Genomic DNA, 20,440 nt, shown 5'->3' with positions numbered 1-20,440 from the left:
AGCAGAAACAGGCTTTGAGGTTATACTTAAGTTTATGCAAAGGAGAGGTGCTCAGTAACCACTTCATTTCATCTTACTAGTTACTGGAACTTAGGACAAAATTCTGCATCCCTTTCAGGCAATAGATTTTATGCTGAATTGTTCAGAGTTTTATAATTCTAAGTTCTAAAAATAAATTTATTAGTCACCTTGAAAGGTGGGAGGAAACACAGAAATTGCACACTCCCAAATCAGAAGACCTTACAGCTGTATTATATAAATAGTAATTACTATTTTTTCCTTCCACAATAGCATGCTTTGACAAGTCAAAAAAAAAAAGAAAAAAAAAAGGTAAAGCACCACACCAAGCAACAGAGCAACTAAACCCATGATGAAGATGCATAGTATTGTTTTGTGGATAAAAGTAGGCATTACCAATGACAGCTGGGATGAAAGTTTCCATATTCAAACAAGATACTTGGGGGGGAAATGCATTTTATGAAATTTCTGAAGTGAGTGACAAATTAAGGTATTTAACCTTCCTAAACATAAACATGCTTTCCATTCATGTGACTGATTTTAATTACCTAATTTGGCTGACTAAATTGTAATTTATAATCACAACCAATATTAGATAATTTTTGCTTTGCTCCTTTACTTTTACACACATTTGAGTATTGGTAACACAACTACAATCCGATTCATAGAATTAAAGCTCCATCATAGAAACAAACTGATTTACATGAATTCACAGGGGGAGGGGAGGGGATATCAGAATTCTTACCTAGTTTGAGACAAATCAACTTCTGAGACACTTATGTATAACTTTAAATATATTGAAAAGGCTCCAAGTATTCCAACAATCAGAACTACAAAATCTCTCCATTTAAACAGAATGGTAACGCTCCATTTAAACAGAGAATGATAATGCTTAGCCACAGGAGCTTTGTATATCCCAATCAATTTCCATGTACATAGTTCGTGCTGCATTAGATTCATTAGGGCTTCATTTACCAAACTAGGTCTGGAATTTCATGCCATGAAAATACTGAAACACATCACAGAAAAGGATATTAAACAGTTTCATCAAAACAAAAGCAATCCCCCTCCCAAAAGTTTAGAACAAAAACCAGTAGGGTTATATAATTGGTAGTGTTTGTCATTCCACTACGGACTTCAAGTGACATGCTTCAAGCAGAAAAAACACTGGTAGCTTTCAACATCTACTTGCTGTTGTCCAATTATTTCTTCTAAAAAAAAAATCATAAATAGGTTTTTCAATGTTGACTATATTTAAAGTGAAAAATTGAACAATTCCATTCACCTTCTGAAAAGGCTGTTACAAAAATGTTCAATATATATGTACAGCTGCCACAATCAGTAAATTTACAGAATTCAAGCCTAGAACTGCAGAATAGGTAAGAAATGCACAAGGTATCTCAAATTATAGCCCTCTGAATATTTCCTTTAGCACTTTAAGGTCTAAGCCACCTTGTTTGCTTTAAGTGACTTCTGCTAAAAGCTGTTATATTACCAAACTTTAACTCTCTGCTCTATCTGTAAGAAGGTAATAAATAAAAAGAGAAATAAGGCAAAACTGAAAAGCACCTGAAACACCTTAAAAAGTCTGACTGGTCGGAAGCATTTAAAGGTACAAGTCTCACAACATACACACTATAGATTTATATGCTTCAGCCAGCATCAAGCAGTCCAGAGCAGCAGTATTACAGTAGTAACTGCACCTTTATATATCAAATCATATTGAATCTATTACCCTAAACATTTACAATTACAACACGACTGAAATAGGAGCATATCAACAATTACTACATTCAGGCTTCATTTTTAACTAGCTTTTGCCTTTTACCCAGGGGCTTTTAAAGTAAAGAGACAGACAGACATTACCACATTCAACAGTTCTGTGATGACCACCACAGTCATCGCAACGGAAGAGGAACTACCTCCTATTTACCACAGGAAAAAAGGCATAAGAAGGAGTTATCATAAAGCTTTGAGATGCACTTCAGGTTCACATACCAATCCACCTGTCTGTAGTAACATATATCTCTATATCCTCCGTTACCTTCCAACCCTATTTATGCTACAAATCCAGAGTTCCAGGTCTCTCGTTCAGTCTGCCCATCTGTTGACTCCCTGAAGAAACTGAAATCCTTCAGAAAGACTCACAAGCCTTTGTTTACAACTTTCCAGGTCTCAAGGACATTTACATTTGTGGAAGAAGAAAAAAAAAAAAAAAAAAAAGGCAAAATATTCTTTTGGCCAGACTAACTTCAAAACAATCTAAAGAGATCAAAGCCCAAGAAATACTATTTTAGTATTTGTGTTGAATGACAGCAACTTTGCTTTACTTTTAATGCAAGTGACATTCACTTTAAAAACAACAGTAATCAAATACAGTCAAATGAGTTCAAACTAAAATTCAAACAATTAGGTTAAACAGTATGACTGAGAAGTTGAATATGTTAATTTGACTAATATATTCATTACCGTCAGTACTTAAGATACGTTAACAAGATAACAATTGGTCATTTCAACTAATCACGATAATAAATTTGAAACAGGAATTCGGAGAGATCTATTTCATGCAGCATTCACATTTTTAGACCACCTGTACTTGGCAGAGAAACAAAAAATAAATTTGAGAGACTGCTGCATATTTAAAGCAACTTTAAATCATAATTCAGTTGACGATCTTCCCAGAGCAAGCAGTCCCTGTATCACTAACAACAGGGTACAGCCCTCAGTGTCCTTTGACATTACACTTCATAATGTTTGTAACTAGAGTGAACTTGAACTTTTAGTTCAGTATGTTTTGATTGTTTATACACCACATAGCTGAAAGATATTGATCAAGCTTATGTCAGAATCTTCTGAAAAAGCATTAATCAACCTAAGCAACTTTAGTGTTGGGTGGATGAATGTACACCATTAGTACAGCTGCACAAGCCTTCCTGGAAGACAGGGTGTACTATGCTATATAATAAGAGACAACTAGAACGAGAGCAAGTAAGGTGTAGAAAGGAACTGGCTGCTCATCAACCAATATTATTTTTCTTAAAATACTGAGTGTATATGAAAGAAAAACAAAGCACACAGTTTCAAAGAAGTGTAGCAAATCTCAAAACGAATCCATGCCTCTCAGAATTCAACTATTTTACACTGCTCTTAAGAAAGAAAAGAAACATATAAAAGCTTAGAATTGTGAATTAATATTATGCCAAAGTAACTGAAATGAACCAACTGTGTCCAACTACAGTTCTTACTGGCTTTAAAAAATAGCAGAGACTATTTGAATAAATCGAGCAGATCCATCCATACAACAATGGATGAATACCTATTAGTTACACAATCTCAGAATCTCCTACTCAGAGGTTTCTACTGAGGTAATAATGTTCTATTCCAAATCCAACATTCAAAACTAAGGCAGGTAAACAACAGTTCCTAAGCTATGAAACAAAACACAAGAAGAAAGGAAAGATCTAAACAGAAAGTTTACTCCACAAGCTGGTACTTGTGTACAATCTTCCTCTCAACCAGAATCATGGGAAAAGACCAAGTGACCAACATCAATGAGATGCAAATACAGAGAAAAACAATCCTGTTCTTCCAAATTATGGATCAAATTCAAATCAGAAATGAATGCTATAAATGCAACGTTATACTGAATACTTTTCATTGACAAGTGATATATACTTTAAAATGCATTAATGAGTTAAGAACTTCAGAAACAGCGGAACCTAAAAACAGCACACCTCTTTAAAAAAAAAAAACAACTAGTCAATGTTCTTGCTTAAAAGCCAACTTTATTTTTTTTAATTAATACGTACCCCCAAGGTTTGTAGGCAGACTTATTCTGGCAATAAGCAACAGACCTTTTAAGTATTGAGGACATGTAAGCTGATTTTTACTTGATTTAGGAGATAGAAGGAAAATATCAGGCTGATATTTTGACTGGTACTCAAAACTACTTTTAATAGCAATTCTGGATAGGGCTCGGTGCCTTCTTATCCAAGCGAAACACGGAGCAAGCATAATTAGTGAAGACTTGCATTTCACTGATCTACCTCTATGAACTTACAGAACTCATGCTGTCCTCTGACAAGAAAGTATTGAATTACTTTTGCAAGGGCAACTCCATAAAAAATCTGAGCATACAAACAGTAATACCTAAACTACCAAGCTACTAAAAAAGAAGAAATATCTAATATGCCTGTCAGAAGCTTACTGACCACCAGATATGGAGGGGAAAGGGGAAGGGAAAAAAAAAACCAAACCCAAAACCACAAAACAAAAAGGAAGATGGCATGGTATAATTGCCAGGTTAAGTTTCTGAAGTAAGTACAGCAGCTCAGTGTTAGAGGTCTCCTTTCTCAACTAACCAGAGGAAAAAAAAATTAAAAACCTCATTCTCAAGAAAGGGGTTTTCTCTCTGTGCTTCCTACCTCCTTAAAACATTGTACTTCTCAAGTACAAACCCCATCCTTCAGGAGTCAACTTCAGCTCTGAAGAAAAGGGAAAATCTGTTGCTGACTTGGAATAAGTGAGTGCATCTACTAGGGATTCTGATGCCTGAACAGTAATTTGTAAATCCACATACATAATTTAAACACAGCTCTATCTTGCTCTATTAAGTATGGTTTTAGCCCTTACTGATGTATTTCCATGTTTACTGCAGTCCCCAATCCTAAAGTACACAGGATGTTAATTAACAAAAAACTACCAACGAGTTCAGCAGGTATACCTGACCTATTCACAACAGCAAGCAAAAATGTCATGCTGAAGCACTTCCTCCTCTCTGTATAAAACCCTTCTTTACTACAATAAACATCTGAAAGAACACATTGAACAAAAAAACAATGAAAAACAAAATATTCCACAAATCTCTGCCCCACAATTGACCTTTCATTATTTGTATTTGCACACAACTCTTCCATACTTAGTCTTGCAAGAGCTACTACACAAAGTGAGTAGAAGTTCTGAGGGAAACCAGTTCAGTAAAAGCAAGCATAGAAAAACTGACACTACAGAGTTATAGTACATAATCAACTGAAACCATGCACCCAAATATTTCTGTAGTCCATGAACTGAAGAAATTTATGCACATAAAGTGCAGAATTCTAAAACAAGAGAGGGTATTAAGAAGATAGCTCTCTTCAAACAGATTGGCAATTGAAAGCCTAACTCTGCAGAGACAACTACAATTGAGAGACGAGCCATAATGAAAGGCACCGTGTGAGCAAAAACAAGCATCACAGATGTTGACTACCAGGTCTTAACTTGCTCTTCAGAAAGTTCAGTTGGATGCATCCTTTGCCACCTCAGATTTTATAATTCCCAAGGTTAACCATTTTTAGTAAGATTAATTTATTCTAACTAAAATTTTAGATATTTCATTCACAGAAAAACAACCAGCATCTACAAACTAATTGTTTAGACTAATTTTCTACCCTATCATTCTCCTTCAGCACTTGGCTTCCCCACACACACTACTCTTCATCCATGGTGTACAGAAGGCACCCACATGTCTAGCACTAGCTGTTAATGTCAGATTATAGCACTCCTACTCATAGGAGTTGGACCTGTGTAGTGACTAAGCAAGAAAAATAATCCACTGCTTTCTATTAGAAGTATCATATACATGCTAGACATTACTAAAAGTTTAATCCTATGATGTTAATTTGAAGAAGTTACTAATACAAGCATCACCATAAGAAACTGGTATCCTAACAAATATGTTCAACTTGTGCATCAGTACCAGATGGAACTCATTTCTTCTCCCATATTTCCAAATTTACTTCAAAAAACATTAAGGGAAACATTGTCCCTAGCCAAAGCAAGTGCTATTTACTTAATCTTTACTTGTCTTACCTCCACTCTGCCTTTTTTTTTTTTTTTTTTCATTTATACACACACAAAACAGAGTATCTGCAAATAGTTAAAGAGCAAAATTTGAAAGTAAGAATGAAATGGGAATAAGAATATTAACAGATAAATGACTAGGTAATCACCTAACTTAACTGCAAGCACTCAATGCTTGATGAATTAAATGGGGAAGAAATAATTCTCACAAGGATGAGATATGGACCAAGTTCATTGGTACTGCTGAACTGATGCTGAGCCTGCAAGATTACCATCAGAGACTAAAAGACAAGGGTTATATCTCCAATGTATTCTAGACTGTCTTCCATCCTTTTGCGTCCAAGGACAAACACGCTCTGGAGATTTGAAAGGCTTATTTCTGAATAAAATTATGACAATGTATGTCATCTTTCAGCAAGGTGCTACCAAAAAAAAAAAGTAACCTACTGAGTGTGAACCAGGCCTCAAAAAGAAACTTATCTTTCAAAAAGGGAACCAGATGGTCAATAATGCAAGGATATCCAATAAAACATTAGAAAGGGTAAAAAAGCTTCATAAAAATATTAAGGCATGTCTCCATTTTATCAGCATCTAAACAAAGGGGACCTTTCTCAATGAATCCATTCCCCTACCATTTGCAACCAGATCACGTAAAGCCTCTCATAAATATATAAAGTTCAAACTCAAAATTAACTTTTTTGCTCCCACTACTACTACTAGAATGTTTTTCCAAATATCTCATTGAGACTGGAAATTAGTAATCAAACTCTTGTAGCTCTTTCATATACATTTGTACTTGTATCAGTAGTTGAGCTTTTGCCAAATCTTCCTTTGGCCCTGCTGGTACTCTGCAGCTCAAGTTTACTTACAGAGATGAGTTATATTCTCTCTTTCCTTTCTACTGCAAGGGTAAACAAGGCCAGCTCTTTTAGCCTCCTTCCCTGTTTACCACTAGGGAATGAAGAGCTTAAGTAAAAGAATCAGAACAATAAATAGAGATGATGTTATCATTTTCCTAATCCATATTAGGGATGCTATTAAACTCTGATATTAACAAATTGAAAAAGGATTTAAACATTTTGTTAGTAAGTTCCCCATAGTAAAATGAATCCCCGTGTTCATCGTTCTGTTGTACTAATTAAACAGTTTTAACTAAAATGGTCAGAAAGTACGCACAAGCTGTTTATCACTGCTGGCCTTTGAGCTTCAGTATACTCAAAGGACATGCTACTTTAGATGCGATAATTACTGAGTTCTTACATTTTTACTGAAGAGGCACAGAAGAGTTCCAACAGAGAATTTCACATTAATCAGAGCTAACAGGGTACTTATTAATAATAAAGCCATGATTATAATAGAAAAACATTTATTCAGTCCAACATTTGTAGGTACTAATTCCAAAAACTATTTAAATTGATATCAGACAGAAAGTTTAGCCTCAGCTCTTTAGGGAAATTCAAGAAAATTAATCATTTATCTGAAGCATAAGAAATGCTAAAGACTATTAACTATTCACCCACAAACAATAGCATATCCTCCATTCTTCTGCTTCCTAAGAGCTCAATTTTCCTGACATCTTTTCTTCTTACTCTTTAAACTCCGATGGAAGATACTTCTCCATGAATTGGAAATGCCTTCAAACTGTAACACCAAAGACTTAAATGAGCATACAAAGATTTAACTGCAGAGAGAACACATTTTTAACTGAAGGGCAAATTATGGACAACTAATGGAATTTAATCTTCCAGGTACCTTCCGCACAATTGCTCAAGTTTCAGGAGCATATACATGGTTCAGAAAAGCTAAGTAGCTCAAATCTCAGTTTTAAGACTAAAATTTCTATAAAGATCTAACACCTTCCAAGGGTGCTGCTAGAAGAAAATAACATATACAATTATACACAATTGCATTACTGTAGCTTGCAATGGAAAAAACAATGAGCCAGAAAGCAGACCACCCCAACAGTTACACTAATTATCAGACTGTGATTACATCATGGAAAAGTGCTCCTTATTAATAAAACATACAAAAGAATTATTTCTTCTTTAGCAAGATTTTTGCATATTTTGCACTTACTATTACAGAAGTAGAAATGCAGACTCTACACAGTCGGCATTTAAAAACTACAGGCTATTTCAGACAATTGATTTTTTTGAAAGTTGAGCCTTGCATCAACTATGGTGTTAGAATAAAAATTAGAATAAAAATACTCAATATGCAGTTGTATAAAAAAACCTAAATAACTGAGAGACTATAGGGGATTTTATATATTTATTTTAGCTTTGTAATTCGATTTTATATATTCTTTCCTCTGTGTAGGTAGTCAAAGGACAGTCAAACAGTAATATTGAAGTGATGTAGGCTATGAAAATTTACTGTTTCATCTTTTATACATATATATGTTTATACATATATAAAACATAAGCTTGTTTAAACTTATGGCAGACCATTATTTTCATGCCTCAATTAATTTAAGATTCTGTGCACAAAATGGTACTACACTACTATTCAGTATTCACTACAGTCAACTAATCTATACGCTTAACATAAGTCAAAAAAATTAACCAGAATAAAAGTTTATTAGAAGATCATAAAAGTTTGTTGATTTTTTTGTTTCTGTTATTAAAAATATTACTAAATCTCCATCAGAAAACAGTTTCTGGTCACTCTTCTCTGAATAATTCTTAAGTTTATCCATCTTTATGTCTTTGTAAGTTATACAAGGTTGTCAGTTGGAAGAGGATGATGGCAATAGAAAGAATTAACTGGATTTACATGACAAACTCGCTCTGGTAGTCTGCACAGCATGTCTTGCCTGTATCTGATAACAATTAAATCAATTGCTAGATATGAGTAAGAAGTTTCATGTAACACTGTGATTGCAATGAAATCATCTTTACAGGTGAAATTAATCTTTATAAGTGAATTTTACAGGGTTTTTTAAGACAAGTTGGAATCACTGTACTTCAGACCTTCTGAACGCTGTACTAGCCTGAATGCAACGCAGGTTATTTAATTTCTAACTTGCAGAAAGATCTTAGAAAGGGCCTACATACAAAACCACAGCTTTTTTTTGTATGTAGTGGTATATTCTAGTTGCTTAATGAATTACTGAGGCTGTGCACATCCCATTCTGAGCAGCTAGGAACAAATACAGACAACACATAGACAGGCAGGAATGCTGGGCTTGGCTCCCCAATGAAGCTTGAACTGCCAAGTACCACCATAGTGGTAGAAGCTATACATTTCCTAGCAAACATTTCACATCATCTCACAAGAATCAAATACCTTTTTATTCCAGGTCACATGTATACAAATCACAAATCTCTCCAACTTCTGAATTTGTAAGAGTTTATTAAAATTAATTAGTGACCACTCCAAGGGCATTCTTCTGAAGGCACACAAAGGGCTAGCAGTAGCTAGAGAGACTGTACACTCGAAGTTACACAAGTGCTTTGACAGTAACTAGAGACAAACTTGTTCTTGCTTTTTTACACTATTTGATAATTAACTGGCAGTGAAGAGCTAAGCTACCACACCCTTGATTTCTAAAAGAAAAGCTTAATAATAATTATAGGAAATCCAACTTCTTTTTCCTCCTCCTATCTCATGATCCTGTACAGCAAGCATCAAGTTCTGTAAAAAGTACAGCCGATAACTAAGGCAACTCTTCACAAAGGATGCATTGTCAAGTTATAAAACAAAGATTTCAACAACTAAGCTATGTTTTAAAAAGCCAATAAGCAATACAACTCTAAGATATATACAGATATCTAAGTACAGAGCTACTTAGAGCCACTTAGATTGCTTTACAGAACAACTGTATAGCACAGCTCCTTTCAAAGATCTGTAATTCCTTGGAGTTTCAAAAGAATCACTGTTTTTTGATGTGGGGATATGTATGCATGTACATATATGTATATAGATAGGCATATGCATATATTTAATTTGGAAGAAAAATGGAAGGAAAGGGGAGAGAGATGTCCTTACTGCCAATGCAAATTCTTTGAATGCTTTTCCCAGTACAGCTTTTTTAACCCACAAGCAACAAAACAACTTGGTGAAAACTGAAAAGGGAGAAGAGACATTTGTCTAAATATTCTGAGTAATGCCTTGCACTTAATTTTCTTAATGAAGTATGGCACAATGAGGTTTTATTTAGAGGCCTGTATGTTCTAAGCAGCATTAAAATAATAAAGCTAAATTTGAAGAGCTTAACCTAATTAAAGATATAAAGAAAAGCCACAGAAATACACAAGTGTTACTTCCATTTTTTGCTGTTCTGTACTTTCTTCCACTTTATACCACTTCAATGTGCAAATGCCTCACTTGGACCCTGCACTCCTCCACTGCAACAGGACCTCTAAATTCTATTAGGGAGGAATAACACAATTTCTTATTTTGTCAGTGATCAATGAAAGTGGTTGAGGTAGATTTTGACAGGACTGTTTTCCTGAGTTAAGAAACCATTCGGACCACAGGAGGTCTAATTAGTTCTTCCAGTTAAATGAAACCATTCTCCCTCAAAAAGGTAGGTGTCCAACAGAACAGAACACCCAATGGAGAACCTAACATTGGCATGCAAGCAAGGAGCTTTGCTTAAAAAAAAAAAAAAAAAAAAAAAAAAAAACCACACAAAACAAAACCCACAGATAAAGACACTTCTATATCCAACTGAACTGGTTACACATGTATGGGACAAACAGTAACTGACATTAAGTACGGTCTCCAAAAAGTCTCTAAAGGGTCTCTAAGGATTCTCCAACTGACTTTTAGAGACATACTAAGAGGGAAAAAACACTGCCCCAATAACTACTTCCCTCATAAAACTTACTACACAGTGTCTCAGGACTGACAGTACTGAATGAACAAGGTAATTCAGATTTTAGATCTATGGCTTTATAATCCATACTAGTTTGGTATTTAACATAACCTTCTTCCACTCACACTCACTACAATTCAAGCCACCAAGTGGAACATACACTGCTTCCCTACAAAGTATCTTGTCAAAAGCAGTTCAGTGTGATCCAAGGGTAGCATCACATGAAATTTACATTTGAAGACGACCACAAGGATCAAAAAATAATTTAGGGACTAAAAAGATATACTTACATCTGGATATTCTTTTACAGGCACATATAGTTTCTCTTGTAACTGTACAATAGGTCCCACAGCATCTGGTAATTCTGCACTTCTCTTCTCCGTACTACCATTTAATGTGTCGTTATACATGTCTTTCCGTACTCTGCTAATTTCTGTGGGGGGAAAAACGTATATTAGGTATTAAATACAGTAACAGATTATAATCTAGCATGACAGTCTTCTCTTTCTAATCTTTCCCAAATCCTAATGCCATTTTCTTCCTCTCTTCATAAGCATCATGGTAACTTGAAAGAAAAATCTACTCTGGTTTTGTTTAGGGTTTTTCTGTGTTGTTTTTTTGTTTGTTTGGTTTTTTTTTTTTAAATTGCAGCACCCATCTTAAATGTTTTCTTCATGTCTGTAAATTTGCTGCCTACTCATCCTGTTTACAGAATTCAGCTATTGAGTAAAAATTATGTGCAGCTCCTTATAACACAAGACTGTTCACTTCATTTAAAAGGTGTATAAAAACAGTTCTTTGATGTATTTGTTAGAATAAAGTATCTAGAAAGCAAAAAATTTAGAAATCTGTACCAAAAAAAACCCAAAAATGCACCTATACAGTACTATTTGCTAGTTATGAGATTAACTATAGCATTTGGAAATGAAATGGTGCATCTTTCAGCAATGACAAATCTGACATCTCAAGGGTGTAGTTACTGAGCACACGGTGTGACAACAAACAAGTAAATACTGTTCTACCGACTACCCCCAAGTGAGATAATGAAAAAATGAAGACAAGGTATCAGAGACCTGAGCAACCTCTATATACACCCCAAAATCCTACTAGTTCATTGCAAAGTAATGAAAAATTCAACAGCACCATGGAATGTCACAAGTGGACTCATAAGTACTGTTTCTACCAATTACAACTGTATTACCAACACCTTGAGGTATTTACTTGCAAGATGAGCTCAGTAGTTATCAACAACGTAGTTAAAAATGGATAATTTGATTCAAATCCAGGTTAGTTTCACTAAACTGTAATGACCTAAGAATGGACACAAAGCTTTCTCTTATTTAACCAAAAACCATATTTAACAAGAGGTTGTATTTCATTTCTAGAACTGTTAAACTGGTATTTAAATTGCTGCTGTAAGTATAAAAACCCCCACATTTCACAACTTATGGAATCCCAACTAGTATAAAATTTTCTCAATGATTTTATTCTACTATGACTAAAGAATTACTTAAAATGAATCTATTAATCAAGTTCCAAACTGAAAACTAACATTTAAACACACATTGTTCCCAAAGCACTAAGACTTAAGATAGTGTGGGCTGTAAAGCAAAAACAGGTACCAATAATTCCAGTCTTTTACTTAAACTGTTACAACTGCTTTCAAAATCTTCAGAATTAAAATGAAACTGAAAAGAGAAGTTTTATGTTTTCATCTGACCACAGGAAACCACAGAAACAAGAAGTCGCTTGAAACTCTAGCAGCAGACAAGAGATTAATATAACCTCTGTTTCATAATCAATTTCTTCCCTGGCAAATCATTTATAGCTGAGAATTCACCACTTGAAAAGCTAGGGGGGAGAGGGAGAGCGTCAGAAATGACGCATCTCTGAACACAGCAGACCTAATTTTCAACTCAGTCTGAATTAATTCTAGCAAACTTACTCTGCATATTGAAGAACAAGTCTTTTCTCCACTGGCAAGTGACATACTCAATCATGTATCCTATATAATGATTTGGTGGTTAACAACTGTTTAGAATGGAGAACACAAATTTCGTCATCATATAATCATAGCTCAAGGAAAAAATCCACAGCTGCTTCTACACTGACAATTTTGGCAACAGGCACAAAATCCTCAGAACTACAAGCAGCATTTATACTGGCTTCAGTACATAAAGAAATTCTTTAGTACATCTCTTTGAACAAATATTATTATCTTTTGGCAGACTTTGTTTCCTTTTCATTCTCTTCAGATTCTCCATTAACTTACACTACACTGAAACAAGCCAACAGTCTGCCGAAGTACTGAGGCATAAGTAGCAACACAGTCATTTTTATTTATATTTGGCAGTTGCACTGAAAATTGCATTTTAAGTTGTATCTTTCATCTAGAATATAACCACTAACATTAGACATCCTAGTTTTCACAGGAGAGAGAGAACACTTATTTTAATCTTTGCCTTGCAAATACTTATATGTCACATTTGTGACACTGTGGAGCCAAACATTAAGAACACACATAGACAGTATGATAAGCTGACTTGAGGACTACCACTGAATTCTGGCTTGTGTGAAACCTAAGCCATCTATCACGCCTCAAACGTTACACAGAATTAAGACAGCCACCAACTCAGGATTTTCTACTCCACTACAGGACCAGACACATGAAATTTAGTTTTCTTTGCATATGTAGGTTTTTATCTTCTCTCTCTACATTCAAGCCCTTGGTAACACCAACAAATATCAGGACAGGGATAGTCAGCTACATCAACTCAGCATTATCATCGGCTCCTCAAGTTCTACTGTTTCTTCTGCTTGTTGGCATTTTATCTTCTCTCTTGCCTTAGATACCTTCCATAAGACCCCAGAAGAAACATTCAGAAGCAATAGGTGAAATAACAAGCACGTATTCCCAGGGTTTTTTTAACTGCTGATCAGGTCTCCAAACTCCCTTTCTGTATAATACACTATCTGGGAGCCTCTCTTTTCACTTATTTTGTATTTGGCAGAACTGAAATACTACTGCTTAAATTGTAAGATCATTAGATCAAATCTCCAGTTCACCCATTCTCTCTCACTTCTAACTATGGATAGAACACAACCTATCCTCCTTGCCAATTTGTTAGCCCAGCCGACCACAAGCATTGTGCCAAATACACAACTCAAAGTTATTTATCTGCTTAATATGCATCCTGGGTTTTTTCCACATTCTGCTGAATCTTTTCACACATCATCAAGATTTTTTTTTTCTTCAGATACCTGCTTCTTGTTTAATCACAACTCTTGCGTCTCAATAAGAGTCCATACAAAAGTATTGAATTTTATCACAATCTTTCCTTTTACTGTCTCCATTAAACCAAATTCAAGCTTCTAGTCTCTTGAGTATCTTGCAACTTTGCCACTTGCTTCAAGCAGTTATGCTTATCTGTAGAACTATCTGCTACTGTATTTCCAGCACCTCCCTCAAGAGTTTATCAGAAGTGCAGTAAGATTCCAGAAAGCCTCACCAGCAGCATGTCAGAAAAGCTAAAAGCTCTACTCTCCTTTCACCTCTAGCAAGTATCCATTTTATTCTGTTCTGAAATACTTAAAAATCTGAGGACAGCAGTAGTACAAAAGTAGGAAGGTCGCATCCTCAAAGCGCACCTTTTTATTTTTTACCATTTAATGCACATATCATTATAAATAAGAGGAACTCAAGTAAACAGCCTTTTATTTAGATTTATTTCAAGTCATTTTTTACACACCATCAAGCAGATGTCTCATCTTCCCTTCCCAAAAGCTTTGGCATGTCTCTCATGAAATCACACCTTCCAAGTTCATTTGCAAGGCTTTAGCTCCTCCACATTTACAATTCTTTACAAATTCTTCCACCATGATATCTCAGAGGAAGCCAACTGATTTAAAAATAAGGAAAGCTTTACTTTCAAAGCAAACATCTAAGTACAGTTCTAACTACTTTACCTCTATCTTAACACCACAGCAGTAATTATGTTGTATAACACTCTAGGGATTTAAAAGAGAGTTAGTAAGGAGAGCTACTTAATTATAATAGTAGATATGGCTAAAAAAAGCATACAGCAGTTTCACCATACCTCTAAAACCTGTAAGCTCTGCAAATGCAGAAATAGGCCTCCTTTTGAAAAGACCTATGTACCCATCTCTACTGTAGGTAGAAGCAGAATCTCATATGAAGAATTTAAAAGTCCACATTATTCACCTTTAACAATACTCTGGTCTGCACATTGTAAGTAGTAAGTTTAGCAGTAAATGACAAATTTGTCTTGCTTACAGCAGGGCAGTGAAGGAATAAACTCAAAGACAAACTGGTTTCAATGTAATTACCTTGTTCCACCTTAATATGGCATGACATATTCACCTACGGTGGCAATGACATGCATTCTGGTCCAGGAGAACATTTTTCTTCCTCTGTCCCTGAAAACTATGCAAGCAATGTAATCTCTTGTTTCCTTCATCTACAGATAGCATTTTTCAATCTCTCTAACACCTTTCTAATATATGATCTGAGCAGGACACACTGTTTATACTGACTACATTTGCCTACAGAGATGTACTTTTTTTGATTTCTTCATGACACTGAAACAATGAAACAATGAAATATTCTTCCCTCTTGAGCACATGAAGGACTGTGTTCAGATGAATGTTTGTCATCACATTAAAAACCACCAAGAAGTTACTGCTTTTCAGCTGTCAATTATCATTCCCTTAGAGGAAGTAAGACTCTGCACGTGTTTAAGACTGATTGCAACGTAAAATTGGTTTACATGAACCACCCAGCAAGCATATTCAGAGTAGGAAATCACTGAAAAAGTTCGAATTCTTCCTCTCCCGTCACCTTCAGAGTTGCAAACCACCCTCATCCCCAGTGCCCACAGCTTTAAAATTTCTCATCATGAAGGCTTCTTCTAAATTATAAAGCTTTATTTTCTGAAAGAAGATCAGACTTGGACACTGCTTTTAAACCAATGCATTCCTCATTGCAGTTTAAACTAGAAATAAGAATTTGAAGAGCTGAAACAAATCTTCTGCCATTAACAATTTGCTCCAGTTTAGCTACGGCTGTTTAAAGAGAGCTAAACTGATGCCACTCTCAGCCTATGTTCCTTTTGTAAGTTTAACAGAAAGCCTTCAAAGCACACAGAATTTAATTCTTTAATTCTTTAAAGGAAATAAGAAGTGTTTATCTGTCACAGAAGAGCTACTTATCTATCATTCTTGATATTTACAATACACAGCAATTGGGGGTGGAACAAACCAATAGCCACAACCAGCAAGAGATTCAGAATGAATCAAAACACTAACCACCTTGTAGCACCAGGAAGCATACTCCCTTAAGGAAGCAAAGCACCACACCCTTAAAGATTCTCAATCACAAACTAGCTTCCATATTAAAAAAAAAAGTATGAGCAATTTTTTAAAAGTTAAATTTTTAAGAGGTATGGTAAGAAAAAGTTATGTTCATATAGCTAAAAATCTACATGGTACTTCGATCTCAGTGGTGCATAGAACATTCAGTTTTCTACTTTCTCACAGAAATCAAGTTATGCCCAAAATATCAATGACACTAAATTTTTTACATACAGCATAATTTTATGTATTTTGACAGGAAAAGTTAATTCTTACAATAAATTTGTTTCTTACAGACTATGGCACTAAACCCAAGTGTAATTAATGCCTTCAATATTTCCACAATAATTTTTTGTGAAAAGTGAAAAATTCTGATAACTATCTACCAGAGATGACTTTAGTAAGTCCACTCAAATTCATGAGATCAGCATGCATTGAGCTGAGGGGGCAGCAGGGAAAATAGCTGATTCAAGACCCTTCTCATTCTTTACTATGAAGAAGTTTAATTTTTTTTTTTTTAAATGTGTAATGCAACAAAATGCATGCAAAAAGTTAGTATTTTAATGAAATATTTTTAGTGCACCCAACAGCTGCTGGATCATCAATTTAGGAATTTAAGAGGTAAAACAGGAACCAAAACAACATGACATTGCCCCATTTATGCACTAAACTGATAAGCACTTTCTCCCAGAAGAAATGAGAAAGAATCTGTAAGTTCTGGACACCACCATTGAGAGTGTGGCATACAAGTCATGCAGCAGTGTCACCCCTCACCTCCCCCCTGCCAAAAAAAGTTTGCATTTCAAATTTCAATTCATCGTTTAATGCCTTGGAAAAACTCTAGTTTCTTCCCCTTTGTTCTTCTGAGCCCAATCTAGCAGTACACTTTCAATGATTAAACTGTCAGTCCAATGATAAGTGGGCAGCACTTTCAGCAATTTATCAGCACTCTCAGTATCAAAATTCAGTCATTTCTTTTTGCAAGAAAAGCCTGCAAAACTCCTTCTGTTGCGGGCAGTTGTAAGGTTTGCATCAAACTGACTTCAAAAACAAATAGAGCACACTCATCTGTTCTCTTTGTACAAATGTCAACAGAAAGCTTTTAAGTGCTTTATTATTGGTGGAACATTGCAACTCATGTGTTTTCTAATCTAGCAGCTTTAGTATGCTTACTTGGCAAAGAAATAGTTGGTTTTATTCATCACAATTTTAACAGTCTTCAGTGTTAACACCAGTGCTGTTTGCTACTATTGCTGATGCAGCAGAAATAGCAATGCTAGCAAAAAATCAAGTCATTTTTAATATTGTGCCACATGGACCTGTACCCCGCATGCATCATCAATGTAGACTAAAATGTTGGCAAGCACTTACTCTACCTACCCCCGGCTATTAATCAATGAAATGCCTGAACATCAGGCAAACAAGATTCCTGTTATCTTTCCTTCACAAACCAATACAGAGTAAAAAAAAAATAAAATTTTAGACAAACATGATCAAGCATCAAAGCTGATAAAACAGACAGTCCAATTCTGACAAATTTTCATACATCAGCAGTTTTGGTTTAGAATATGTCATTGAACCCTGACATAATTAACTGGCGAATTTAGAAGTCATGCATTTGCTTCCACTTACTAAAACTTGCATTTAGGTTATTTAATACAATGGTATGTCAGAACAGCCAGAACAGGTCTGATCAAAAGTCCATCAACCCTGCATTACATCTGACAGCAGCAATCTGCATTCACTTAAAGTAATATAAAGGAGATTAAATACAGTCTCTTCATTTTCTTGGTAAACTCAAAAAGCTATACATTTGAGATGTGAAGTCCTGTGTCTCCTCATGTCCCAGTACTGCGCTCCAAAAAACCTAAAAATCTTTAGCATAAAAATCAGTTTAGAAGTTCCTGAGAGGATAGCTGAATGAGTCTTTCAGCAGTCTGCTTGGTATCTTCAACTAACATCATCTAGCAACTGACATACACTATCCATCCACATCCAAATGAGTATCTTTGTAAAACTGAAAGCTTCTTGAGGTAATTAGCCAATAGACACAGAACAGTACAACTAAACTAAAGAGAGTCAAGGAAAATTAAGTGGTTTAAAAGTCAACATTAAAAAAAATCAGGAAAATTAATCCAGAATATTCATTCATCTCTTAAGTCTCAGCATTAGATCAAGCTTACACAATAACTCTGTTAAAGTAAATGAACATACACTGTTCTGCTTCCTACAAAATTTCCTTACAACATGGGTTAGATTAACAGCGTCAAACTCTTCAAAACATTTTCCACTAGTAAAGTCCAACAGCACAGCACAACTGCTGAAGCAGATTTGGTGGCTCACACTCATATCATGCTTAATTATTACACTTTCAAAAATCTTCTACTATAGCTCCCTTTAGCAGCAAGTTGCCTCCAAATACTTAGTTACAAGTAGCACAGTTATGCATACATCAAGCTCCTAAATCTATTCAAGGTTTTTGTTTGTTGGTTTGTTTTTTCCATGCCTGGTAGTGTGAATCAAGTGTTTGGCAGCTAAGCATAATAATAAACAACTTGGGTATCTTTGATGCAGGAGAATCAGCAGTAATACAATTCTGTACAAACCATTAATTGTGATCAGAAAGATGAAAGGAGTCATCCATTCTATGAGATTTAAACAACAACGTTACTTGTTGCTGTTTAAAAACATCAGCTTAACAGTATCAGCTGGAACAGACAGAACTTCCATGGTTTTAGTTCCTCAGGTGTGTATGTGTTAAACAAAAATATTTTACCTCAGTTTACTGTTTTTTAAATCCCTCTTTGTGAAGAATGCAGACCGACTGGTCTGCAATGGACCTTCTCTACCCAGACACTATTCCATGCTCCCTATGTTTAAATCCATCCATTTACAACGGAGTCAATTGCTGTCCCATTTCTACAGGTATCTTCAGTATAAGAAATCAATTCTATTTTATGTTGAACAACTATGAAGTCAGGTAATGGGAAGCTCTCCAGTTAAAGCCAGAAGGACATTCTCTCAAAAAGTATACTGAGCACTTCAGAAAACAATTGCCTAATTCATATCAGAATCCCCTCCGTATCAGCAAAGAAATCCCATGCCCTGTGCTATCCCTCCAGTATGTGCAAGGAGTGCCTAAAAGTAAAAGGCAAGATGTTATTTCACAACCTTTAAAACAAAACAAACTAATTTAAAGAAATTCCTGGTTGAGACCCTCCAAAATAATCAGGTTTGAAGTTTAGTGGAGAACTGAAATTCTGATGGAGTTATCTAAATTTCAGGTTTGTTTATTCTTGTAACTGAGAGGAAATCAAATACTGAAAACTACTAAAAAAAACCCTACTTCAAAGAACTAAATAGCAGCACCATGAGATTCTTTACTGCTTTCCCAGGGTGTATCTTAACACTCACCACTTACAAAAAAATAACATAAAGAGCATACAGGTTATTTTCTCAATCTCTGGAAACCATCCACAACCATCCTCCACAGAGTTAGCAATTATAAGAAAACATTCCATTGGTTAATGCACTCTTTGTCTTTTGTATGAAAGGAGTGAGGGCATTATTTTTACTTCCATGATCACCCCAAAATAATTAACTATTCACTAACACAGTCATGACATGGTAGTCTTCTCCCTATTTTTCTAATTGTTTTAAGGCCAAAGTAAATTTCCCATATCTTCCACATACAATGGCAATCTGAGGGAACACAAAACTTTGTAGCTAATATAGAGTGCTTCAGGAATTGTTGGAAAGTGAATATGCATAACCTACGTCCTCTCTGTTTTTTGCATACCTTTGTATCAGTCTTTCCTTGTCATAAAGCTGAATCTTCTACAGTACATGCAGTGATCACGTGATATCTAGCTTTTTTAAATTTATCTGGACCGTACATCCATACATACTTACTTAGTGAGTTAAAGGAAAAGAAAAAATTAGTCAGCATTAGCTGATTAGTCATGAAGAATTAACATTATGCATTCTTTATAAAAAAATATACTATACTGCTATTGCGATGCTGATGAAGACACCATATAATCATGAAAACCTGGATTTTGGCACTAAGTTTTTGTACCTGTGACATCTAAAAAAACTGTGATCATTGGTTATCAGCCAAGAAATTTACCTAACACTGCAACACATATAACACCAAAAACTGAGAAAGCAAACATGTCTATATCATAAGCAAAGGACTTGGTTATAAAGTGAACATCTCTAATTCCAACCTGCTAGCACAGCAAAACAAAGCTATTCCAGTATTTGTAACAGCAATGTCTCTACATATACAAAGTACTATTTCATAAGAGGCTGACCTGATGGCTTTCATCACTTCAATTGAAATCTAACCCATTTGAATAGGACTATTTCCTCTCATTCCCAACTTAC

At 35.1% G+C, this 20,440-nt stretch overlaps 1 protein-coding gene across 9 annotated transcripts in view; it reads right to left on the bottom strand.

Moving 5' to 3' along the window:
• QKI (QKI, KH domain containing RNA binding) overlaps positions 1 to 20,440 on the bottom strand; it is a 165,593-nt gene that overhangs the window by 116,445 nt on the left and 28,708 nt on the right. For all 9 annotated transcript variants that reach the window (XR_008234804.1, XM_052784863.1, XM_052784864.1 and 6 more), the window contains exon 2: positions 10,972 to 11,114. Coding sequence is in view for 8 of the 9 variants with exons in the window: in XM_052784863.1 (XP_052640823.1) it covers positions 10,972 to 11,114 (143 nt within the window). In the remaining variant the exon portion in view is untranslated. The remainder of the gene's footprint in view (positions 1 to 10,971; positions 11,115 to 20,440) is intronic.

Source organism: Harpia harpyja, chromosome 4, assembly GCF_026419915.1.
Source record: "Harpia harpyja isolate bHarHar1 chromosome 4, bHarHar1 primary haplotype, whole genome shotgun sequence".
Classification (NCBI taxonomy): Eukaryota; Metazoa; Chordata; class Aves; order Accipitriformes; family Accipitridae; genus Harpia; species Harpia harpyja.
Note: the sequence above shows the minus strand (reverse complement) of the source record. Positions and strands in the feature narration are given on the sequence as shown.